The sequence below is a fragment of the Neoarius graeffei genome, chromosome 19 (genome assembly GCF_027579695.1).
Source record: "Neoarius graeffei isolate fNeoGra1 chromosome 19, fNeoGra1.pri, whole genome shotgun sequence".
Lineage (NCBI taxonomy): Eukaryota > Metazoa > Chordata > Actinopteri > Siluriformes > Ariidae > Neoarius > Neoarius graeffei.
In genome coordinates, this window is record NC_083587.1 from 38377369 (window position 1) to 38404849 (window position 27481).

At 44.9% G+C, this 27481-nt stretch overlaps 1 protein-coding gene across 2 annotated transcripts in view; it reads left to right on the top strand.

The window, feature by feature from the left end:
* The first annotated feature begins 234 nt into the window (after nt 1-234).
* The window catches only part of LOC132867245 (polyunsaturated fatty acid lipoxygenase ALOX15B-like), a 53924-nt gene continuing 26677 nt past the window's right edge, over nt 235-27481 (top strand). Inside the window, exons 1-2 of one of the 2 annotated variants that reach the window (XM_060900045.1) lie at nt 235-333; nt 26422-26578. In XM_060900045.1, coding sequence (XP_060756028.1) covers nt 26429-26578 — 150 coding nt within the window. In that variant the 5' untranslated portion in view covers nt 235-333; nt 26422-26428. Of the gene's footprint in view, nt 334-25856; nt 25967-26421; nt 26579-27481 lie in introns of those variants that run through there. The other variant, XM_060900044.1, reaches the window with a different exon arrangement.

A 27481-nucleotide genomic window follows, 5' to 3' on the forward strand; every position in this document is an offset into this window, starting at 1 on the left:
ATGTTCAAATCCCTCCCCACTGGGAAAAAAAAACAACAATAATCAGTTCCATATTGTGGTAAATACATAGACCTATATCAGCACTTTCTGCCTACAGGTTTTTCCTGAGTTTCACTACAGCCTGCTATAGTTTGATATAAATGAAAAATGTTACAAGCCTAACAGTTTGGTACAGTGGGCCTCTGGTAATCCTTCATTGCTCTAATATTCATCTTGTATTTGTACATGGACACTGATTCCCTTGAAAACAACAATAAGGAACGAATAGAAAGTAAAGAAGAAAGCAGCAGGACTACTTCTTTGGACTGTGGTGATCTTTTGGCTTTGATGAAGGTAAGAGACAGAGTTTATGTTTATGTTTCTCACACAGGATTTAATGAAAGGCCTATTGGGTGCCTCAGAAGTCTAACATTTTTATAGATTGACAGTTTTGTTCCCTTTTTTAAACTTCTAATCCCCCCTCATTTCTCATTATAATGACATAATACTATTATTTAATTTTCTCAAATAATTAATAAAATTATTTTTTATGAATCACGGAAAAATAAACAGATAAAATATGGGTTTACCGTCCAGAACTTCTATATATAAAATCTATTCATGAATATTAGTTATATATGAGCCCCTAAAACCAGGGCGGGCCATCCCACATTTTTTTGATTTCGAGAAATTTCAATTTAAAGTTGTTTTGCTGCATCTCTGAAGCACAGAATTTAACAAAAGCTAGAACAGAAAGACATCACTAGTAAAGGTAAAAATTTTATAAATTACACTTATATGCCCCACTTCATAGACCCTCTAACTCATTTTTTTCAAAAATGTGGGATGGCCCATCCTGGTTCCTAGGGGCTCATATGTTCATCTCATCTCATCTCATTATCTCTAGCCGCTTTATCCTGTTCTACAGGGTCGCAGGCAAGCTGGAGCCCATCCCAGCTGACTACGGGCGAAAGGCGGGGTACACCCTGGACAAGTCACCAGGTCATCACAGGGCTGACACATAGACACAGACAACCATTCACACTCACATTCACACCTACGGTCAATTTAGAGTCACCAGTTAACCTAACCTGCATGTCTTTGGACTTTGGGGGAAACCGGAGCACCCGGAGGAAATCCACGCGGACACGGGGAGAACATGCAAACTCCGCACAGAAAGGCCCTCGCTGGCCACGGGGCTCGAACCCGGACCTTCTTGCTGTGAGGTGACAGCGCTAACCACCACACCACCATGCCGCCCCGGCTCATATGTTGTTTAGAATATTACTTATAATAATCAGTGTACTTCCATCTTGTGTACAATATAGACTGAATAAAGTCTCTGGTCCTGACTGAAGCAGGAAGTGTGCAGGGGTTCTGACTTCATGCCTCTAACTATAACTAGATCTGTAATTACTAAAACATAGCTGTTATAATAGCTATATACAAAAACAAATAAAGAAAAATGAAGTAGCCTGTTTTAAGTAGTTTTTCAGTTTGTGGGTCTTAGACAGTGATTTGCCAACAATTACATTTTTTAAAATTTACTCATTAACCACATACAGTGGGTTTGTTTGTTTATTTGCTAGTTATATTTAATGTCATACTTTGTTACAAGCAGGGCTCTACACTAACTTTTTTTTTCAGGAGCACACGTGCTCCTAAGGGGGCGGCACGGTGATGTAGTGGTTAGCGCTGTCGCCTCACAGCAAGAAGGTCCGGGTTCGAGCCCCGTGGCCGGCGAGGGCCTTTCTGTGTGGAGTTTGCATGTTCTCCCCATGTCCGCGTGGGTTTCCTCTGGGTGCTCTGGTTTCCCCCAAAGTCCAAAGACATGCAGGTTAGGTTAACTGGTGACTCTAAATTGACCGTAGGTGTGAATGTGAGTGTGAATGGTTGTCTGTGTCTATGTGTCAGCCCTGTGATGACCTGGCGACTTGTCCAGGGTGTACCCCGCCATTCGCCCGTAGTCAGCTGGGATAGGCTCCAGCTTGCCTGCGACCCTGTAGAAGGATAAAGCGGCTAGAGGTAATGAGATGAGATGAGACGTGCTCCTAAGTTAAACATTTTAGGAGCACAGGGAAAAAAACGGGGGCACAAGCACAAGTAGGTTTTCATTTTAAAGGTTTATTGCAGCGCAAACCTTAGACACACCAACACATAAAGTGCAAAATTCAATTGAGAATGAATGAATGAACGAATGAATGAATGAACAAACAAATGAATAACGAACAACTGAATGAATGAACAAACAGTAGCTAAACAGAGAGCAGAGTTCAGCAGAGCTAACAACATCATCAAGGACAGCTCCCACCCTGGCTCTGAGTTCTTTGACTTGCTGCCCTCAGGCAGGAGTTACAGGTGCATCAAAGCAAGGACCAACAGACTCAAAAACAGTTTTTTCCCACAGGCCATAACCACCTTGAACAATTAGCCTTTTTCACATTACGTCACTTGCAGGGGAACTCATATCCGTTTTCAGCCTTTTGAATGGAAGAAGAGGTATACGGCGGCAACATATGTTAACAAAACTATGTCATTCACAGATAAGATTGATAATAATATTGCGCATTGTTGTTTATCATTACGTATTGTTAGCAACCATTCCAGTCACCTATCTGCCTTGTTTTGGAAAGGAAGTTTACTGACTTTCTATGGTTGCTACTTGTTAGCCAGCAGATTAGCATGCCGCCTCTTCTTCCATTCAAAAGGCTGAAAACGGATGTTGTTAGGGTTTTGCTGGGATTCGAACCTGGTTCGTTGGTGTGATAATCCAGCAAACCCCCACTAGGCCACCAGGGGGATGACTCAAATGCAGAGGCGTGAGGCGGAAGTAGAAAAAGAATCAAAAGGTTTATTTAAACTATATACACTATATACAGGGCAAAACAAAAGACAAAAAAAAAACAAAGAGTATAAACCAAAAGAAAAGCAAAGTGCAAAAATACAAAAGCTAAGAAGATCAAAAAACACAGTACAAAGGAAACTGGAGATAAACATAACAGCACAAAGACTCCGTGACAAGAGGACTGAACTCAGGGGTATAAATAGACAAACTAATTAAGGACACAGGTGAAGATAATTAGGCAATTAACACAAACACAAAACACAGGAACAGTGGCGGCCTCTAGAGGCCAAAATAAACACGACATGAAAAGGAAATAACAGCGGCCTCTAGAGGCCAAAACAGTCCTAGTCCTAACAGGACCCCCCCCTCTAGGAGCGTCTCCTGACGTTCCCAGGGCGATCCGGATGGGCCGAATGGAAGTCCCGACATAGTTCTTTATCAAGGACATCCCGAGCAGGAACCCAGCAGCGCTCCTCAGGACCATAGCCCTCCCAGTCCACCAGATATTGCAACCCGCCGCGGACCCGGCGGGAGTCAAGCAGGCGATTCACAGTGAACACAGTCTGCCCCTGGAAGATGCGGGGGGGTGGGGGGTTCCTAGGGGCAGGGGCATACGTAGATGTCAGTACGGGCCGTAACAGGGAAACATGGAAAGTGGGGTTGATCCTCAGAGTCCGGGGCAACTGGAGCCGGTAGGAGACAGGGTTCACCCTGCGCACCACCTTGAAGGGGCCAATGTAGCGAGGAGCAAGCTTGCGGTTCTCCACCCGCAGTGGAAGGTCCTTAGTGGACAGCCAAACACGCTGCCCAGGGCGGAAAGCGTGTGCAGGTCTTCTATGGCGGTTGGCCTGAGTCTGGTTGGTTCTGGAGGTCTGTATGAGGGTCTTCCTGACCTTGCTCCAGGTCTTGCGACACCGTCTCACATATTGGTTGACCGAGGGCACCCCCGCGTCCTCCTCCTGGTCCGGGAACAGAGGTGGCTGGAACCCGAATTGGCACTGGAATGGCGACAGCTTGGTGGCCGATGACTGCAGGGTGTTGTGGGCGTACTCCGCCCATGGCAGCCAGGTGCTCCACGATGTCGGGTTATCCATAGCCAGGCCTCGCAGGGTGGTTTCCAGGTCCTGGTTGAGCCTCTCCGTCTGACCATTGGACTGTGGGTGAAACCCAGAGGAGAGGCTGGCAGTGGCTCCGATGACCTTGCAGAACCCGTGCCACACTCGGGAGGAGAACTGGGGCCCTCGGTCTGAGACGATGTCCTGTGGAAGACCAAAGACTCGGAAGACATGATTAAACAAAAGTTTCGCAGTTTCAAGAGCAGAGGGGAGTTTGCACAGTGGTATGAAGCGGCAGGCCTTGGAGAATCTGTCAACTAAGACCAAAATGACCGTGTTACCTTGTGACTCAGGGAGACCCGTGATAAAGTCGACTGCCACGTGGGACCAGGGACGCCGGGGAATGGTCAGAGGATGCAGGAGACCCTGGGGACGCTGTCGTGGGTTCTTGGTTCTGGTGCAAACCTCACAGGACAGGACAAATGACCTTACTTCCTTCTCCATGTTAGGCCACCAGAAGCGTCTTTTCAGGAAGTCCAGGGTCCTCCGAGCTCCCGGGTGGGCGGTGAGAGGGGAAGAGTGACCCCACTGGAGAACCTTGGCCCGGGCTTGATGTGGGACGTACAAGAGGCCTGGTGGCCCCGTCCCAGGACCGGGGTCCTGGCGTTGGGCTCGTCGGACAGCCTCCTCAATACCCCAGCGGACAGGGGCCACAATCCGGGACACAGGGATAATAGGCCCGACTTCATTCTCCCTGTTAGTGGCAGAGAACAGTCTGGACAGTGCGTCAGGTTTGGTGTTCTTGGAGCCGGGGCGGTATGAGAGGGTGAAGTCAAACCGACTGAAAAACAGGGCCCACCTAGCCTGTCGAGGGTTCAGTCTCTTGGCTTGCTGGAGGTACTCCAGGTTCTTGTGGTCAGTCCAAACCAGGAATGGATGTTGTGCTCCCTCCAGCCAGTGCCTCCACTCCTCAAGGGCCAGTTTGACCGCTAGCAGTTCTCGATCCCCCACATCGTACCGGGACTCAGCAGGACTCAGGCGGTGGGAGAAGTAAGCGCAGGGGTGCAGCTTTCCTTCTGAACGTTGAGAGAGCACCGCGCCGACACCACTGTCCAAGGCGTCCACCTCCACGATGAATGGTTGGGAGGTGTCCGGGAGAACCAGAATGGGTGCCGTGCAGAAGCGGTCCTTGAGGTCTTTGAACGCCTTTTCTGCCTGAGGAGACCAGCCATAAGATCCACCTGTCCCTTTGGTGAGGTCAGACATGGGTGCTGCCACAGAACTGAAGTTCCTGATGAACTTGCGGTAGAAGTTAGCGAATCCTAAGAACCGCTGAACCTCCTTAACGGACTTGGGAGTAGGCCAATCCCGGACGGCCAGGGTCTTGGCAGGGTCCATTTGGAGTTGGCCTGTCCGTACAATAAATCCCAGAAAGGAGACCTCGGGAACATGAAATTCGCATTTCTGGGCCTTGGCGAACAGATTGTTCTGTAGCAGCCTCTGGAGAACCTGGCGGACATGGTGGCGGTGCTCCTGCACGGTCTTGGAAAAGATAAGGATGTCGTCGAGGTAGACAAAAACGTATAGGTTAATCATGTCCCTTAAGACGTCGTTGATTAGGGCCTGAAAAACAGCTGGTGCGTTGGTGAGTCCGAAGGGCATCACCTGGTATTCGTAGTGCCCAGACGGGGTGTTAAAGGCAGTCTTCCACTCGTCTCCCTGTCGGATACGGATGAGGTGGTATGCGTTCCGTAGGTCCAACTTGGTGAAGACGGTGGCGCCTTGGAGCAGGTCGAAAGCTGTGGACATCAGCGGAAGGGGATATCGGTTGCGCACAGTGATCTTATTCAGGCCCCTGTAATCAATACATGGTCGGAGCCCCCCATCCTTCTTGCCGACAAAGAAGAAGCCGGCTCCAGCAGGTGAAGTGGAGGGTCGAATAAACCCAGAGACCAGGGCATCTTTGAGGTATTCCTCCATGGCCTTGCGTTCTGGCTGAGAGAGTGAAAACAGTCTGCCACGAGGAGGGGTAGTCCCAGGGAGCAAGTCGATGGCACAGTCGTAGGCCCGGTGCGGAGGAAGAACGGCGGCCCTGCTCTTGCTGAATACCTCCTTGAGATCCCAGTACTCTGTGGGAACTTGAGATAACTCGGTGAGATCAGGGGGCTCGGCAGGAGACACAGGAGAGCTAGAGAGCAGACAAGAGGCATGGCATGCAGGGCCCCATTCCACAACCTGGCTTGTTACCCAGTCTATGCGAGGGTTGTGGCGAGTAAGCCAAGGAAGGCCTAGAATAACTGGGAACTCAGGTGAAGGAATCAGGTGCAGGGATATTTCTTCCTTGTGACCTTGAGACTGGAGGAAAACAGGAGAAGTAACTTGGGTGACTCTTCCATCACCTAACGCTTGGCCATCGAGGGCAGACACAGACAGTGGGACTTCAAGAGGTCCAGTCGGAATATTGATGCTTTGGGCGAAGTGAATATCCATAAAGTTCCCAGTCGCCCCTGAGTCTATCAAAGCTTGACAAGAGTGGACAGACTCACCCCAGGAGATGGAGACCGGGATGTAGATTCCTTGGCCAGGGAGTCCGGGAGAGAGGGTAGGCCCCGTCACAACCCTCCCTCGGCTGGACGGGGCGGTCCTTTTCCCAAGAGTTTGGGACATGATGCTCGGAAGTGACCAGGCTTGCCACAGTAGATGCAGCACTTGTCCCTCCTTCTGCGCTCCCTCTCAGATGCGGAGAGGCGAGTACGACCCACTTGCATGGGTTCTGGACAGTCACTGAAGGAGGTAGACGGTCTCCAGGTAGAGGTAGGGAGGCTGGGGGGGCTCAAGGCTTGGTGGCGTTCTCTCATCCTGTTGTCCAGACGAATAGCATGTGAGATGAGGGTTTCGAGGTCACTTGGGCATCCAATAGAGGCCAGACCGTCCTTGATGGGGTCAGACAGACCATGGTGGAAGGCTGACACCAGGGCAGTCTCGTTCCATCCACTTACTGCTGCGAGTGTTCGGAACGAGATGGCGTAATCTGCGACGCTTCCTCCTTGCCGGATGGACATGAGCTTTCGGGCTGCGTCGGCACTGATGTCTGCCTGATCGAAGACCCGAAGCATCTCTTCAGAAAACAGCTGGAAATCAAAGCACTCAGGTCCCTGTCTTTGCCAGATAGCAGTAGCCCAGGCTCGCGCCTTACCAGCTAATAAGGTGATCACAAAGGCAATCTTGCGGCGATCCGTAGTGTAGGTGGTAGGCTGAAGCTCAAAGGTGAGTTGACACTGGGTAAGGAACTCTCGGCACTCACTGTGCTTGCCGTCATACCTCTGTGGTGCAGGAAGGCTGGGTTCGCGAGGTGAAGAAGGCAGCATTGCAGGAGGCACTGGAGCAGGAGTGGGAGCTGGATCAGGAGCAGGAACTGGATCAGGAGCAGGAGATGCAGGCAGAGATGTCAGCTGTGCCAGGGTTTTCCCAATTTGCTGAAGCAGTTCCTCGTGGCGAGCGAGGGCCTCACGTTGGCTGGTGAGCGTACGTCCATGAGCGTCCATGGTCGCTCCGAAGCGTGTCAAAGCTGCCATAATTCCCTGAAGGTTGGCCGGGTAGACAGTTGAAGCAGCCTCTGCTGAGTCGGTCATGACGGAGTCTTTCTGTTAGGGTTTTGCTGGGATTCGAACCTGGTTCGTTGGTGTGATAATCCAGCAAACCCCCACTAGGCCACCAGGGGGATGACTCAAATGCAGAGGCGTGAGGCGGAAGTAGAAAAAGAATCAAAAGGTTTATTTAAACTATATACACTATATACAGGGCAAAACAAAAGACAAAAAAAAACCAAAGAGTATAAACCAAAAGAAAAGCAAAGTGCAAAAATACAAAAGCTAAGAAGATCAAAAAACACAGTACAAAGGAAACTGGAGATAAACATAACAGCACAAAGACTCCGTGACAAGAGGACTGAACTCAGGGGTATAAATAGACAAACTAATTAAGGACACAGGTGAAGATAATTAGGCAATTAACACAAACACAAAACACAGGAACAGTGGCGGCCTCTAGAGGCCAAAATAAACACGACATGAAAAGGAAATAACAGCGGCCTCTAGAGGCCAAAACAGTCCTAGTCCTAACAGATGTGAGGTTCTTCTGCAAGTGACATAATGTGAAAAAGGCTAATTACATGCACTGACTGATGCCACTTCTGGCAGGTGCAACAATGCACCAACAAGGACCTAAAAGGACAATATTCTCACACTTACCTGATACAGTGCAACACTTATTACAGTGCAACCTCACAGAGCAACTTTTTAGTTTTTATAGCTTTTGTATATTTTATATTTCTACACTTTTACATCCATACCCAATACAATGCAATACCAAATACAGTGCAATATCCTGAGTTTTGTAGCTGAACTGAGTTTCTATAACTAGCTAATTGTGCAATTAACATCTGCAATTTTCCTGCACCTTCTCCCGTCGTTCTAGCTTTCTTTACTACACTTTCTTCCTTGTCCGTTCTTTTATTCTTGTTTCCACCATCATTGCTTTTAAAAAATGCCGTTATTCTCTGCATAGCGAATATATTTCTCAGCTCGGTCTGAACCAGCTCTCAGTTATCTCTCAGTTGAATGATCTGATGAATCCCTAAAAAGCACTTTTCCCACCTAATGCCACACCCACAACATACAACCGTGGGAAAGAGGGGCAATCACAGAAAGATGAGTGGAAAACGGGAAATGTTACAGGGGATATTTATTGTGATAGTAGGCTATTGTAGTGTCAGCACAAAAGCACCAGACTCAACTTTAACTGAAAGTGTTATTCAGTAGCCTAAACTTATTCAAGCTACAGACCAAGAAGAATAAAAATGCTGAAATCTCATGTCCCGGTAAAACGCACTAGCATGGCAGAACGGCAAAAAAAAAATTACTTTTTCACTCCCCCTAAGATCCCTAGATCACCAAAATCATAAAGTATAAATAAACGTACAGTGTGCGAAATACTTTTTTGAGCTAGATTGCCCAGCGTGCAACCTGGCTCAAAAACTAGGTTGCACATCAAACTTTCAGGTTGCTCCACCTACAAGTGACTTTTTTTTTTTCAAATTAAGTACATACATTACCTAACAGCCTTTAACAACCTCACTAATAGCCTTTAACTAAAAGCCTTTAACAATGCTACCTTTAACAAGTTACAAGTCTTCAGTTTCTGATTCTGAAGATTCTGAAGAGGTATAGTCTGGAGACTGATCGGGTTCCCTGCACCTCCTCCCATACGGTGCAGTCCTTGGCCGGCATATACTCTTGCTGGCTGCCCACTATCGTCCAATGGCATCATCAGGAGAAAACGTGTCTACTTCCTCTTCAGAGAGTGTAACAGCCATAAGGCCAGTGAGAGTGTCTGCATGCAACCTGTTCCGCCAGTCAGACTTTAGCCTCTTCATGAGGCTGAATCCCCTCTCACATTCAGCTGTAGATACTGGCAATAACAAAATGATTTGGACCAGTGCCAGAATATCCACGAATCTTTCAGAGTGTTCGTGTATAATATTCTGCCACAGGTCGAGAAATTTGATACGGCCAAATGACAACTTTCTTCTGACGATGACTTTCAGTTCACCCCACTGAACGAGGCAGTTAGCAAGACTGACCAGCCTTCTCCAGTGGAACTCTGTAGTGATGGAAGATGGTAGATATCTTCTCCTCACCATAGCTGGTCAGTTCTTTAGCAGTAGGTGGCCATGTAGAGGGATCAAACACAAGTGCTGAGTGGATAAAAAAAGCCAAGGTGGACCATAGGCTGCGTATAGAGTCCCACCTGTCCAGCAACAACATACGGGAGGTGTGGCGGGGCATACAAGACATCACGAACTTCAGGGACTGTGATGCGTCAACAGGAGACTGGAGTGTGCCGCTGGCAGAGGAGCTAAATTGCTTCTTTGCTCGCTTTGAAACATCTCAGCGGCACTCATCTGCTCCAGCCCTGCCCCCACCACCACACAGTTCGTATATCACCCCATTCACTGTACAGGAGCACGATGTCAGACGGGTGCTCCTGGCAGTGAACCCCAAGAAAGCTGCTGGCCCAGATGGAGTACCTGGTAAGGTGCTCAGAGCACGTGCCCACCAGCTCACCCCTACCTTCACCAGGATCTTTAACCTCTCCCTGGCTCAGGCAGTCATCCCGCCCTGCCTAAAATCAGCTACAATAATCCCGGTGCCGAAGAAGTCTCCCGTCACCAGCCTGAATGACTACCGTCCTGTGGCCCTCACTCCAGTAATCATGAAGTGCTTTGAGAGACTAGTTCTTCAGCACATCAAGGACCACCTCCCCCAGACTTTGACCCCTACCAGTTCGCATATTGTGCGAACAGATCCACAGAGGACACCATCGCCGTAGCTCTACACTCTGTACTGAACCACCTGGAGCAGCAGCAGAGCTACGTCCGCATACTCTTTGTGGATTACAGTTCTGCTTTCAACACAATAATCCTGGACATCCTTATCAGTAAACTGGACACTCCCGGCCTCCCCCCTCTCACATGTGCCTGGATAAAGGACTTTCTAACTAACCGGCCCCAGACTATGAGACTTGGCCCCCACTTCTCCTCCACCCGCACGTTGAGCACCGGCTCTCCACAGGGCTGTGTGCTGAGCCCCCTCCTATACTGCCTCTACACCCACGACTGTAGTCTGACCCACAACAACAACAACCTTATCGTCAAGTTTGCTGACGACACCACAGTGGTCGGACTCATCTCAAAGGGAGATGAGGCAGCCTACAGAGAGGAGGTCCTGAAGTTGGCAGCCTGGTGTTCAGAAAATAACCTCGCTCTGAACACCAAGAAAACCAAAGAGCTCATTGTTGACTTCAGGAAGCACAGCACCGACGTAGCCCCCCCTACATCAACAGCATGTATGTGGAGAGGGTCCACACCTTCCGGTTTCTCGGTGTCCTCATCTCTGCTGACATCTCCTGGTCAGCAAACATTACAGCAGTCATTAAGAAGGCTCAGCAGCGGCTACACTTCCTGAGAGTCCTCAGGAAGTACAACCTAAACTCCAACCTGCTGCTGACCTTCTACCGCTCATCCATCGAGAGCCTGCTGACGTACTGTATTACAGTATGGTACGGCAGCTGCACTGCTGTAGACAGGGAGAGGCTCCAGAGGGTAGTTAAGGCAGCACAGAAGATCATTGGCTGGTCTCTCCCCTCCCTGATGGACATTTACACCTCCCGCTGCCTTAGCAGAGCTAAGAATATTATCAAGGACAGCTTCCACCCTGGCTTTGATCTGTTCGACCTGTTGCCCTCAGGGAGGCGCTACAGGTGCATCAGGACAAAGACAAATTGATTAAAAAACAGCTTCTTTCCAAAAGCCATAACCGCCCTGAACTCGGATATGCTCTGACTTTATAGTCTATTTATTTTACTATTTTACTATTTACTAATTTATAATGTGCAGTACTTTATAAGGTGACTCTCTCTATGCAATACTTTATAATGTGCAATACCTCACTCCATAATGTGAAACGCAACACATTCACCTCAGGACTGTGCACCTTACACACAGCACATACACCTCAAGTCTGTGCACCTTACACACAGCACATACACCTCAAGTCTGTGCACCTTACCTTACCTTGCAATACTTCATAATGTGTAATATTTTATCTTATAATGTGACTCTCTCATGCAATAATTTATAATGTGACTGTCTCTGTGCAATACTTTATATGTGCAATACCTCACTCCATAATGTGTAACACAGTACATACAGCTCAGACTGTGCACCTTACACCCCCCTTTTTTCCCCCTTCCTCTCTCTCTCTCTCTCTCTCTCTACACGCTGTTTGCACTGTTATTGGAGATGCTTTAATCTCATTGTACATGTGTATAGTGACAATAAAGGCATTCTATTCTATTCTATAACATCATTACTCAATAATGTATCCTTAAAGCGGCCATCAAGGTGGTAGTTGATGGTAGACAAAACTTGCACCACCTCTTCCACTACTGCCTCTTCTCTTGCCCGTCCCCTTGTCAGAGAGAGTGTTTTGTACCTTACTCCTTCATCATCTTCCTCCACCCCTCCATCATTTTCGTCTTCGCTTTTCCTCTGTCCTCACTTAGCTCCTCCATCTTCGACTTTTGTTGTCACCATCTCCAGAGTGACATCTCTCTTCTGGAAACTGGCACTTAGGGGTGCCAGAAATGTGAACACATAGAGGAGGAACTGCATAAACATCTCATCTCATCTCATCTCATCTCATCTCATCTCATCTCATCTCATCTCATCTCATCTCATTATCTCTAGCTGCTTTATCCTGTTCTACAGGGTCACAGGCAAGCTGGAGCCTATCCCAACTGACTATGGGCGAGAGGCGGGGTACATCCTGGACAAGTCGCCAGGTCATCACAGGGCTGACACATACCCGTACACACAGACAACCATTCACACTCACATTCACACCTACGGTCAATTTAGAGTCACCAGTTAACCTAACCTGCATGTCTTTGGACTGTGGGGGAAACTGGAGCACCTGGAGGAAACCCACACGGACACAGGGAGAACATGCAAACTCCACACAGAAAGGCCCTCGCCGGCCACGGGGCTCGAACCCGGACCTTCTTGCTGTGAGGCGACAGCGCTAACCACTACACCACCGTGCCGTCCCCGCATAAACATAAACTTTAATGACTTCAAAGTAGAGCTGTGCAATATATCGTATTTTTATCACGATATCGATATTGGTGTCAAACGATATCAAAATTCATAATATCGATATGAAACGATTTTTTGTCATTTGTCGAAAGGGACGTGCACAATATTTCTACAATGGCAATAAAACAACAATAACATTGACGTGACAGTAAGGTAAAACGAACCCTTCTGTCCCCTAAGGCACACCGTAGCCTTGCATACGTCATCCATTCTACTCCCGCGATATCTCCGCAACAGTAAAAGATCAGTTCTTCTGTTTTCATACGTGTCGGGTGATTTGATATATTGATTTCTTAATATGTTGTTTGATTTGCTTGCTAATAGTTATAATAATACAATTAACATATATTTACGTCATATTTTTGGATGTGGGACTGGGTAATGTAAAAATGGCATCTACGGAAAAAAACAAGCACAACAATATTAGCAGATATCCAGCTTGCTAGCTGTGTTAGATGTGTTAAACCGTGTGGATTTAAGTGGAATAATTGCGAGTCGTCCTGTGGTCAAGGCAGCATTTTAAGGTAAGGCAATTTGGTTATTAATGTTGCCCGCCGCGGCATGTTTACTTGGGTTCATTTGATTTTGACTTGTGCATCTGCAGCTAGAATCATGCTTTGAAGTAGGTTCTGCTAAGGACGGGTTTATTGCGCGATGTAGACGGACTCAGATGTAATTACATTGTTTTTAAAATTCCGTGCGCTTAAAACGGTGTCCCCCTGCTAATCATGTAGCCCTAATCATGTGTTGCTTTTACTTTTCTTAATGGCGAGTGAAATATCTCTGCAAATGATATTTCAATGCTGACATGCCAAAAAGATAGCGGAGTCCACATTTGGAAGATGAAGGAAGAGAAGCCTGATGCTTGAAAATAGATCGCTTAATCCACAACGCATATCTGTATTTGAGACATAACCTGTAACTAGTGGGGATGTTTTGGAATGACTGTGCATAGGGTGTTTTTGGCCACAGAACACTAACCCACAGTAGTAGGAGGACTACTGGGTTCGTGGATTTTGTCTGTTGACTGAACGAAGCATGGTGTTTGCCTTGTGCCATTTCACGTAGCATCTAGCCGCAGTGCCACCTACACTTTCAGGGAATGTTTACATGCCGCTGAGCTATTTTCATGTATGTTAATTCTTAAGGACTTGTCTCTATATTGTGCATGTTCACACATGGACTGGCCATCGGGAGTAGCGGGAGTTTTCCCGGTGGTTCAGTGTGGGCTGGCGGAGAAAAAAACAAAACAGTTGCGCGCTGGCCTTTAATATGATAAGCAATGTTAACAGTTTCTTTAAGAAACTGTTAACATTGTTTATTACAGTTGCACGCTGGCCTTTAATATGATAAGCAATGTTAACAGTTTCTTAAAGAAACTGTTAACATTGCTTATCATATTAAAGGCCAGCGCGCAACTTTTTTTTTTTTTTTTTCTCCGCCGGCCCACAAACTCCCGCTACTCCCGATGGCCAGTCCGTGTGTGTGCGTGTTTAATGTTGGTGTCTTAACAACACACAAGCTTACGTTGTAGTGTGTGTGTGTGAGAGAGAGATTTTATCCTTGGCTGGCTACGAGCCAGTGTGGACGTTACGCAGTAAATCACTGGTAATACCAACCAGCGCTGGCTCCATCCTCTGTGATCGGAAATGTTGAGTGAGGAGAACGTGAGCCTTGTGCAGGCGATAGGACCTATGCAAAGTACGCGCTTGCACAGTAAATAGTTTAAGTAAAAGGCGTTTCAGGGTACAACGGGAAGGGTTGACAGGTAGCCTATGAGGTCTGTACTATAAAAATGTGGCCCGGTGCCTCAGGTGTTGATGATCAGGGCTTTAAAAAAAGTTGTATAAATATCGTTTTAAAAATCACGATATCGATATTTACTGAAAAAATCGTGATATTGATTTTTTCCAATATCGAGCAGCCCTACTTCAAAGTCTGTACCAGACCTTTGGCCTTTGGTTTGCTGTCACCAGCGCCAGTCTCTACCACCTGTTCAAGGTGTGTGATGAGTGCAACATACCTCCTTTCTACCACACTAAGTGCTCTCTCTGTGTGGCCAAACCACCTAGTGCCAACTGTACTTAGAGGCTTCAGAGCTGTGAGGTTCAATGCATTCCCTGTTGCTTTCAGGCCAGAAAGGTTCAGTGGAGAATTCTTGTAACACTTATACAATGTTTGGAGTGTGTCCACTACATGTCTAAAGTACTGAACCTCGTTAAGAGTGTATTTGAACACCAGTTCAAGCTTGTGACCTGAGCAATGAAGGCCCAGAACATGATTGCCGGAAAACATACTACTCAACCGAGTGACAACTCCTGAAACATGCCCAATCATTACATTTGCTCCATCGACACCTGCAGCAATTAACTTATCAAGCCAATCAGTCACACCTAGATCATTCTCCATAGCTTCAACAACACGTGTGATTGACTCAGCATCTGCCTTTTGCACAGGTTTTAATGCAATGAGTTTTGTTGTTGGTCTACCGCAGGGGTCTTCAATCCTATCCGCAAAGGGCCGGTGTAGCTGCAGGCTTTCATTACAGCCAAACTGGAGGCTCACTTGATTGTTGACTGGAGACGAGGGTGAAATGATTAAACAAGTGAAATCAGGTGTAGCTCCTGCTTGGTTGGAATGAAAGCCTGCAGCCACACTGGCCCTTTGTGGATAGGATTGAAGACCCCTGGTCTACCGTCTTGAAGGATTTGAATGTACAGAATCTCTTCTTGAACACTGGATGAATCCGTAGAACCATCACATAGGATGGAAAAGAACTTGGAAGAAGCCACTGCAATCTTAAGATCAGCAAACATTGCTTCATGGATATACATAACAAAAGCTCTTGCATTTTTTTCATTCAAATGTGTGGCTCCAACACTGACACCATTGCATTTCTGCAACTGCACAAGGCCTTTGAAGTCTCTGAAGGGCCTTCCAGTCTTCGCCAAGTAGAACGCTGAGCAGAATAATACTTGCATTTGCGAAATTTCCTGCTGTTCCATTCTTTGTATAGCTCGTTGTAAGGGTCTTTCCTACAGGTTGTAATAAAAAGAAGTGTCCAGTAAATACGCTATTTTTCCAGTTGTGCATCATATAATACTGTGCAAAGAGTCTCTTAGGAAAGTCTATTAAAATGGGGGGATAATTATTTTCATGAAAAGAATCAAAATGTGCCAACAAATTAACCTAAAAAAATGCACCAATGTATGCACAAAAAAAGACTGTCCCCCATTGAATCATTAGCTGATAGCTGTCTCGCCCACATGGGCGCAGAGTGACCTACCGTACTTTGCCTTGCGCAAGTTTAAAATTATTTAAAATCCAACATTGTTTTCATGTGGTAAAATTAAACCATCCAAAGAAAATTACGCGGAGATATGATGATAGGGTTTATTTTCAAACGTATTTCGGAATCACCTGGCCCTTGTACGATTTAAAATGAATTTTGACAGGAAATAAATGGAATTTATTACGAACCTGACACGGTAGTTCTGAGATTCTCTTTCTTTTCTCGGCAGCCGTGTGTGTATCGGAGGCCTCGTGAACCGTAACACTGGTGATTTTCATAGTTTTACAACCATCAACAAAGGAGGTTTCCCCCCTGGTGCAAACTGTAAACAGATGTCACACACCATCTTCTCACCGTCTTCATCAACGATGTGACGAAGCCACAGCCAATTCTTGTGCCATTTTTCTTGAAAAGCATAGTTATAGACATGTTTGCGCTTGGATTTGGGAGGCTCAAGCTCCCCCAACATCGTTTCCTCGCGACTGGTGTCGGCGTCTGAAGGCCTCTGCATGCTCTTGCGACAAGGCTTTCGCAGATAGCTTTTCGCAGACAGTTGTAATTTATTGTTGAGCGGGGAGTTATAGGCGTGCGCGATGTTATTCACTGGCACAACGCAAGGGGGCGCGAAGTCGCTAGGAGTAGTTGGTGGGTGTGGTTAGTGGAGTGTTTATCCTCCGGTTACTTATAATGACTAGAACTTTTTTTTTTTATAATGACTAGAACTGGAGTCGTATAGATGTACGTACTTCCTCAATCAACCGCTCTTCATGCTGCTCCATCTTTGCTCGTGTTTTTAAAAATGCCGGTCGTGAAAACAAAACAAACCGGGAAAGTAGTGAAGCGGAAGTGTGTGTACAGCGGATGTAGAGTGGACCAATCAGAGCCCTCTTGTCTGCGACACTGTCTGCGAGGCTTCTGCGGTGGTCACAATTTTTGGGAGGTGCGCGCAGAGCGTCTGCGAAGGTGGGGGGGCTACGCAGACACTATCTGCAACACCGTCTGCGAGGACTGGGTTGTTAGCATAAATTGGCCTTGACTCCACTGCTGCCCCTTGTCGTTGTCCCTCAACGCTTGGAGTAGGAGCAACAGTTTCCGTGTTGTCATCTTCTTCTCCTTGACTGGTCGACGCCTTGGCAAAATACTTGAATAGGGTATTTTGTCCGGTCCCTGCCATGTTTACAAGCGACAAGTGCTCACAAAACTTTTCCAGAAAATTCGATACCGAGGCTTGGGAGTTCAGAAATTTCCATTTATTGTATACAACCAATCACAGGCATATTTTGAGTTCTCGGGAAACATCGCAGTTTCCTGGGTTATTCGTCAAGTTTCGCGCTTCTTGGTGATTGACTTGGCGTTACCACTTGTTGGCGCTGCTGTTGGCTGTGATTGGTGGCCAGTTAATTGAATTTGCCGCGTAAGTGGGCATGCCCAGTCCAGGTGCCACATCTGAGGGCTGCCGCCAGGGCTGCTGCCATGGTAACGGCACGTATAGTGGCACTTTCCAAGCTGGTCGTGTTACGTGCGTCCAAGTCTTGTAGTTCCCAACTGTACAGCTAATAGGCATGGGAAAGCGGTGTCCCGACTGCAAAATTTCAGGTAGCGCACTGCGCTACCTGGGTTTAAAATTGCGTTCCACCAAGCAAAATGTGGTTGCGCGGCGCAACTGCACAACCGGGTATTTCACACGTTGATGTATAATTTAGAAAATGTTTTATGTTCACGTTTATACATATATAACATGTAGGCTATGCTAAACTCATACTATGAGCGCATGTATTACATGTGCAACAGTCAATCTGAATGAAAGGTTTTGATAAAACAACATTGTTAAGACTGTAAGACACTGAGCTTACCAAGCAAACAAAGAAACAAAGAAATTTGTTCTTATACCCCGCTTTTCAATAGTGACAAGAGCTATATTTAATTGCTATTATTAACATAATTGTTCCTTCTACCTGCCACCTTATAGTATAAATAGTATTGGGTTCTCTTAACTTGTTCAGTGCAGAAATGCAGAATGGCATGGTTTATTAACATGATACCAATCTACAACATGAAGGAATACCACATTGTTAAAACTGGCTTGAGCATGGGAATCGGCCTATCAGGAAGTTTCCACCTGTTTTTCCACATGTATTTCTTCCTAAGTGTGCCATCTGTGTAGATGTATCTGTAGTTTAAAAGCAAGGCCACTCATTCTCTCCTTGTCTGTCTTCTGAGTCCTGCTCGTAGCCATTGAGAACACTAGTCTGAACACTCAGACTTCAGAAAACATCGAAAATATTCTGGTAAGCATTAGTGGCTGATCTTTTTCATATTTTTTTTCAGCCTGCACTGAAAAAGCCATCAGAAATGTTGTTTCCTTTTTAAGCTGATTTAATTTCCCCTGTGCCTTCTTTGATGTGTGTCAGAATACAAGGCTCTCATCTCATCTCATTATCTCTAGCCGCTTTATCCTGTTCTACAGGGTCGCAGGCAAGCTGGAGCCTATCCCAGCTGACTACGGGCGAAAGGCGGGGTACACCCTGGACAAGTCACCAGGTCATCACAGGACTGACACATAGACACAGACAACCATTCACACTCACACCTACAGTACGGTCAATTTAGAGTCACCAGTTAACCTAACCTGCATGTCTTTGGACTGTGGGGGAAACCGGAGCACCCGGAGGAAACCCACGTGGACACAGGGAGAACATGCAAGCTCCACACAGAAAGGCCCTCATCAGCCACAGGGCTCGAACCCGGACCTTCTTGCTGTGAGGCGACAGCGCTAACCACTACACCACCGTGAGAATACAAGGTTTTAGAGAAAATAATATTTAGATTGTTTTTAATTCAAGCTTTTTCATCAAAAAGAAAATGAATTGTTATTATGCCACAGAGGCCTCATTGCACACAGCAACAGGAAAGTATATCTGCCAATTTTCCCTTTGTTTTCCCTCCAACCAAGCTCGATTCCCTTAGTGCCCACAGAGAAGAACACAGTATCCCAAATCTTAGAGGAATCATGATTCTGCTCTATTGTCATGAATCACTCATGAATAAACATAAAACAAATATAGCTGATGCACTTCCTAGTGCACTGACTAGATTCCAAACACATTTGGAATCACACAATTTGAGGCAGAAAGTCACACCAGAGAAAATGTACTGTATAGGCAACGGTCTTTAAAATTTCATTGTTTTGAGATGGAGGAGTATCTCCAAAGACATACTGACTGCAGGCTATGTGTGTGTTTCTTTCTGCATGGATCAGGATATATTGCACCATTCAATTTTGTAGTATTCAGGCTTGCAAAGGGACCGCATGGCAAAGCATCTGTTATGACATGTCATGGGTTCTTTCCACAGTCGTGGTGTGACGGCCATAAAAAAAACAACCAACTTGTTCAGTGCGGAAATGCAGAATGATATCATGTCAATAAACCATGCCAATCTACAACATGAAGGAATGCCACATTGTTAAAACTGGTTTGAGCATGGGAATCGGCCTATCAGGAAGTTTCCACATGTATTTCTTCCTAAGTGTGCCATCTGTGTAGGTGTACCTGTAGTTTAAAAGCAAGGCCACTCATTCTCTCTGTAAGGGCCAGCTAAGCAATAATAATTTAAGTTAAAAACAGTTAAAAATGAATGATGATAATTTAAGAACATAGAAAACAGTTTAGAACATAGAAAAAGAACATAGAAAAGAGTTCCATGTTCTAAATCTTATGATGTGACATCACTGACTGTGTATACCTTAGTTTCGAGTCAGAACACGGTGGAAGCAACACAGTCTTTTGACCATGCGTCAGACCTTGTGATTTACCTTGTTGTTTTTAAGTAAACATTTTAGAAAGACAAGGGAAGTTGTCATGTCTTGTCACTCACGTGGAAAAAGAGTTTTTTCAACTGACTCCAGAAGTGGTACAGTAAACAAGGAAGAGCTAACAGAGTGCCATTACATTTAGTCAAAAGACTTGCTTAACGAGCAGAGCAGCGGAGCTGGAGTTGCACTGTGTATGTGTGAGAGAGCGGGGCCCGTTGCATGAAAGGAAAGAAGGAGAGCTCACCCAAGGATGCTGAAGCAGAAACGGACTATTGTTTGAAATATTCTCCAAGACAACATACTGATAGATCCTCGTAATATCCAAGTGCAGTAAGACGAGCAGACGTGAAGTGGATAATTATGGCGCTCGAGACAAAATTAAAGGACGATTGCAAACAAAAAATGCAAGTTACGGATTTCCCCTGTGAATTGTAATGCAAGTCTTGAGTCAAACAACGTGGAGTTTGGCATTATTTTGAAAGGTTGTATTGCACTCATTTTATGAAGAAAAGTGACTTTGAAGAAAAGTGCTTTTAAACTTTGCAAACTACCGTACTTGAGCCTTTACTCTGCAATATAAGATGGCTAATGAAAAGGAGCCAAGATGTCTTGAGGATACAATGGAACAGGGAAGGTCACGCAAGCTGACAGAGAAAGCACTACAGGAGAAATTACAAAGGCACATAGCACTGAGGAAGCACAACTTAGGAGCTCTCACAAGTAAAATAAGGGACGTGGAGACATTGAAGAGTGATGCTCAAAATTTACAAAGAGTCAAAGAAGTGATGGAAAATGATTTTGCACTTCATTTACAGGGGCTTAGTCGCCACAACAATGAAGTCGTAAATCTTTTGGCTGAAAATGAAAAAATATATGACCAGGAAAAATGGTTTGAACCCAAAGTGGCATCCATCAAAAAATTTATGAAAGAAACTAAAAAATGGATTGCAGATGTACATGAATCTGTACTGCAAAGAGAGAAGGATGAGGACATTGACCTCCAAGATACTGTTACACCAAGTGACAGCGTTTCTCAGGTTGATGTCAATGATGATGGGCACACCCGCCCATGTGGATCTCAAGTTAGTCGCACGTCATCCACAACATGAGTCTCAGCAACACGCATTAAACAGGAAGCGGAACATGCAGCCCTGCTTGAACGTGAGGCTGCACAGAAAAAAAGGCAGCAGCTTGAGCTTGAAATGGCTGCATTTCAAGTTCAAAAGGAAACTGAAATAACCAGACTTAAAGTCGCAAAGGAAGAACTTGAGCTGGAGACTGCATTAGCTGAAAGTAGTGCAAAAATAAAGGTGCTCAAAGAATATGAGAACTCAGAAGATGGTTTGAGTAGCCACAGACAAGCACAAAAGCTACGAGGTGGGAACGTGAAGCAAGAAAGAACCAGCTTTCCTCTTCAACCAGGCAGCATGAACTTTCACGCACCACCACAAACGCGGCACAATGTGGTTCCACAAGATTTGAACTATAATGTGCCAACCAACAGAGATGTGGACGTAATAAAGGTCATGCAAAATCAGAATGTAATTACTGAACTGCTAGTTAAACAACAGAAGCAATCTCCGCTACCTGTGAAGGATATTCCTGTCTTCAGAGGTGATACACTGCAATACAAATCGTTCAGAAGAGCATTTGAGCACTCAGTAGAACAAAGGACAGACAATGATCAAGACAAATTGTACTTTTTAGAACAGTTTACAGCCGGTGAACCCCAAGAGTTAGTCCGCAGTTGTGCACACATGCTACCCAGCAAAGGCTACTACAAAGCAAAGTGTCTGCTTCATAAACACTATGGGGATGAGCTACAGATCGCCAGAGCATACATCGATAAGGCATTAAAATGGCTGCAGATCAAGTCAGACGATGGAAAGGCATTGAGTGCTTATGCAATGTTTTTGGTTGGATGTCGCAACTCTATGGAGGACATAGACTTCTTAGATGAGATGGACAATCCTACTAACCTATGAACAGTGGTATCCAAACTACCTTACAAAATGAAAGAACGCTGGCGTGCTGAAGCTTTTGATATCAAAGAGCGAAGAGACATAAGAGCAAGGTTTGCTGATTTAGTGAGTTACATAGACCGCCAAGCTAAAATAATGCTTTATCCCCTCTTCGGTAATATACCAGACAGCTGCTCAGTCACAACTGGAAAAACTGAGCACAAAGAAAGGTATCCTGCAAAGAGAGAGATCCGTGGAAGCAGTTTTGCCACAAACGTTTCAGCTGAAAACCAACGGTCTCGAGGATCATATGTGAAACCAGCAAACTCAAGCAATACAGGGATTGCCTTTGAGAAGCCATGTTTGTACTGCCAGCAATCTCACACCCTAGCTACATGTAGCCAAATCAAAATGCAGCCACACAAAGAACGCATGGAGTTCTTGAAGCTAAAGGGCCTGTGTTTTGGATGCTTAACCCCTGGCCATCTCAGCAAATTCTGCAAAAGAAGAATTGAGTGTAAAGAATGTGCATTAAAGCACCCAGACATTCTACATACACCAAAAAGGGAAGTTTCTGTCTCACCTGACAAGAGTGATGGCAGCCACAGAAATAAAGTAAGTTCTGTTTCATCTGAGAAGGCTTGTGGTGCTCATAAAGAAGAAGTATCATGTGATCAAGTTTCTATCGCTCAAGAATCTTGCAGCCTCACAGGGGCCGGAGAACCTGAATGTGTGCTGTCAATAATACCAGTGAAGATTAAGTCAAAAAAGGGTGACAAGGATGTGGAAACATTTGCTTTCATGGATCCAGGAAGTACAGCAACATTCTGCACTAGAGACCTGCAAAGAAAACTGAACGTTAAAGGGAAAACAACGCAAATACTTCTCAGCACCATGGGTCAAAACAAACCTGGGGAACAGAAACTCATGAACAGTTATGTGATATCGGACCTGGAAGTGTGCGGACTGGAAGACAACAAGTATATTCAGTTACCTAAGGTGTACACTCACAACAACATACCTGTTCACACTGACAACATACCAAAGCAATCAGATATAGAGAAGTTGCCTTACCTCAAAGAAGTACGCTTGCCAGAAATAGAAGCGGATGTAGGCCTACTTATTGGAGCAAACTGTCCAAAGGCAATGGAGCCATGGTGCATCATCAACAGTAGAGATGGAGGACCTTATGCGGTGAAGACTGCTGTTGGCTGGGTCGTGAATGGGCCCATAAGAAAAGAGCTGGATGACACAGAGAATAAACCACCTCAATGTTCAGTGAACAGGATCTCTGTGATGGAAATTGAGAAGTTGCTGGTCCAACAATACAATGCTGACTTCCCAGAGCGTAACTATGACGACAAAGAAGAGTTGTCACAAGAAGACAAACAATTCATGCAGTCTGTGCAGGACACAGCAACTTTAGAGAATGGACATTACAGCATTGGATTGCCATTCAGGAACAGAAGGCTTCAAATGCCTAATAACCGTTGTGTGGTAGAACAGCGCATAGCCACTCTACTCAGAAAGTTCAAGAAGAATCCTGGGTTCTATGAAGAGTACAAAGTCTTCATGGACACCACCATTGACAAAGGCTTCAAGTTCCAGCACATCAGCTGAACCGTGATGACAACAGGGTGTTCTACATACCACATCACGGGGTGTACCAGCCTATAGAAAGGAAAGAAAGCCTTCAAAACTATCCAGAAGTCAAAAGCACAGTTACAGTCAACACAATCGAAGTCAAAGATAACATGGAACCAATTAACAATTTGATCTACTACTACTCTGACTGGCATAAGCTAAAAAGGTTGGTTGCCTGGATTTTAAAGGTAAAGAAAACTTTGCAGCAACTGAAGGATGAAAGAAAAGAGTTCACAAGAACAATCAGTCAAACTGAAAAGGACCCTGAAAGGCAAAGATCAAAGTTAGGACAGCATATGGAAAAATGCAAAACAACGATAGAACGGAAATCACTTACCTTGGATGATCTGGCTGCCACAGAAAAGGAAATAATTATGTTTAGCCAAAGACAGAAATTTGGAGAAGAAATCAAAGCTCTGCAAAAAGGCAAACAAGTCAGTTGCAACAGTCGGCTGTTCAAACTAGACCCAATCCTTCAAGATGGCATTTTGAGAGTCGGAGGAAGACTTAACAAGTCGGCTATGCCAGAAAATGTCAAACATCCAGCGATACTCTCTAAGCACAGTAGAGTCGCCACACTGATTTTGAGAGACATACACCAAAGAACAGGACACTGCGGACGGAGTTATGTTTTGTCACAACTAAGATGCAAGTATTGGATCCCACAAGCCAATTCTGCCATCCGAAAGATAATCAATAAGTGCACAGTGTGCCGCAGGACTAATGGAAAGGTCGGAGAGCAAAAGATGGCGAACCTACCTGAGGACTGCCTTATGCCCGACAAACCACCTTTTATGAACACAGGTGTTGATTACTTTGAGCCATTTGATGTCAAGCGGGGCCGGAGTACAGTCAAGAGATATGGCGTGATGTTTACCCACCTCACCCTCAGAGCTGTGCATACTGAAGTTGCAGACAGCCTTGATACAGACTCCTGTATTAGTGCCATTCGATGTTTTGTAAGCAGAAGGGGTCAAGTCACCATCATGCGCTCTGACAACGGCACAAACTTTGTGGGCGCTGAAAGGGAGATGAGAGAAGCCATACAGCACCTGGATAATGATAAGATTGAAAGAGCTTTGCAACCAAAGGGAATAAAGTGGATATTTAACAGTCCAGCAGCTTCCCACCAGGGCAGGATCTGGGAAAGACAGATTCGCACAGTGCGAAGAATCCTCAATTCCCTGTTGAAAGAACAAGCTGTGAATGATGATTGTCTTCAGACAATAATATGTGAGGTCGAGAGCATCATCAACGGCAGGCCGCTCACAAGTATCTCAGATGATGTGAATGGCCTTCAGCCTCTAACACCTAATCACTTATTGCTGCTGAAGTCTCAACCCAGCGTGCCACCAGGCATCTTCAGCAAAGATAACACATATACAAGAAAGCGATGGAAGTAAGTCCAATATCTTGCAGATTTATTTTGGACTAGATGGACGCGTGAGTATCTTCCTCTCCTCCAAGAACGCCAGAAAAGGTCAAGACCAAGGAGAAACTTTATTACTGGAGATGTCATGTTACTAGTGGACAGCTCTTCTCCATGCAATTCCTGGCTCATGGGAAGACTAGTCGAAACATTACCAGATTCCAGCGGAATGGTGTGAAGAGTGAAGATAAAAACCAAGACCAACATCTTGGAAAGACCTGTCAACAAACTGTGCTTGTTGGAAGAAGCAGCGTCAGAAGAGACGATTGAGTGAGAAGATGTGAAAAAAGGAAAAATCATAAGAAGCCAGTTGGACTGTTCAGAGATATTGAAAGTAATTTGAATGTTTAAGTTTGTAATTGCTTAGTCTTCCTGCCTAACCAATTAGGGGCTGGGTAATGTAAGGGCCAGTTAAGCAATAATAATTTAAGTTAAAAACAGTTAAAAATGAATGATGATAATTTAAGAACATAGAAAAGAGTTTAGAACATAGAAAAAGAACATAGAAAAGAGTTCCATGTTCTAAATCTTATGATGTGACATCACTGACTGTGTATACCTTAGTTTCGAGTCAGAACACGGTGGAAGCAACACAGTCTTTTGACCGTGCGTCAGACCTTGTGATTTACCTTGTTGTTTTTAAGTAAACATTATAGAAAGACAAGGGAAGTTGTCATGTCTCGTCGCTCGCATGGAAAAAGAGTGTTTTTTCGACTGACTCCAGAAGTGGTACAGTAAACAAGGAAGAGCTAACAGAGTGCCATTGCACTCTCCTTGTCTGTCTTCTGAGTCCATTTGATATGTTGTCTATGTTCTATTGTGAATACAAAAGCAGTTTTTGAGATTTGTAAATTATTGCATTCCGTTTTTATTAACAATTTGTACTTTGTCCCAACTTTTTTGGAATCAGGGTTGTAGTATTGGGTTCTCTTAACTTGTTCAGTGCGGAAATGCAGAATGGCATGGTTTATTGACATGATACCAATCTACAACATGAAGGAATGCCACATTGTTAAAACTGGCTTGAGCATGGGAATCGGCCTTTCAGGAAGTTTCCACCTGTTTTTCCACGTGTATTTCTTCTTAAATGTGCCATCTGTGTAGGTGTACCTGCAGTTTAAAAGCAAGGCCACTCATTCTCTCCTTGTCTGTCTTCTGAGTCCTGCTCATAGCCATTGAGAACACTAGTCTGATCAACACTCAGACTTCAGAAAACATCGAAAATATTCTGGTAAGCATTAGTGGCTGATCTTTTTCATATTTTTTTCAGTAGTAACTAATGCTACTACCACTACTACTGTTACTACTACTACTACTACAGAAATCAAACCACTATGAAAACTCTACTTGTCTCATGGTCTTCCTCCTTTTCTCAGTCCCTAATCATCTCACTCACTCATTCTTTCTCTCTCTCTCTCTTAGTCATTCACATAGTCACTCACTCAGTTGTATATTCACTCACTTATTCACTCATTCAGACACTCACTCACTTACATATTCGCTCACTCACTTACATATTCACTCTCACTATCATAGTCACTTATATTCACACACTCGGTTTCACTCACTCATTCATACACTTATGAATTCACACACTTATTGAATCATTCTACTCACATTCACATGCTCACTCACTCACTTGCTTATTCACTCACTCACAAACTCTCTCCTCCTCCCACCGTACAGAATAACGATGGTGATCTACACAGTGACGGCGTACACGGGGAAGAGAGCCTTGGCTGGCACAACAAGCTACATCTCCATCAAATTCCACGGTCCCAAGAATGAGAGTGATGAAAAGGATTTGGATACAGGATTCTTCTCTGGCTTTTGGCAAGGATCAGTAAGTGCACACATATGGCAGCAAGAGCTGAGGAGGCTAATTGGTAGCCTACAGATGTTCACTATGGTTGACAGCGTGTGTTAATTGTATGTAATATATATTTTTTTTCAAAACTGAATTGCACTAAATGTGCTTACATGAAATGTATTTTAAAAAAAAGCTCTACAAACATAAAGACAACAGGTGTGTTGTATTGTGAACAAAGGAATTGCATTCATATAAATCTTTTGATTCTAAGTTAGTTTCATTATATAGGAGCTCTGAGGGATTCTGACTGATTCAAAGTTACCTGAATGCAACTCAACATTCTTCATTTACTTTGCTTTGTGTTTAATGTGGGAACAACATGTACCACACAACATGGTATAGTTTTGTTAGTTTGTTTCATTCAGTGTTTATCTGCACTGTAAACCCCAACTGCTCAGTGAACTCAAAATATTAGTGGAAACTGATTACCACTAACATTTCATTTTTTTCTGAAGTTTTAAACTTTAGATATTTCAAGTTTTTGGAAAATGAAGTACTTTATACTCAATAAATCTGAGCTAATGATTTTTAAATTTGAGTGCTAGTCAGCTACTCAAATATTTTAATTGATGTCTGTAATGATTGTTGAAGGTGGGTGGAGCACAGAAGCAGGGCAGCCCAGAACTGAGTGTTACAAAAAATTTTATTTTAGCTTTTCAGCTTTCCCTTTCACACTCTCCCAGTCAGACACGCACGCACACAAGTGTCCAGGTTGGGGAGCGCACCCTTTCTCTGCTCTCTCTCTCCTTTATGAGTTAAACCCATAATAATAATTAATCTCGAGGTTGATTCCTTTTTTGAACTTTATTTCATTTTATTATTATATTTCTACTATTGTTTAATTCTTATTATTTTTCTTCCCCAATTATTTTATGT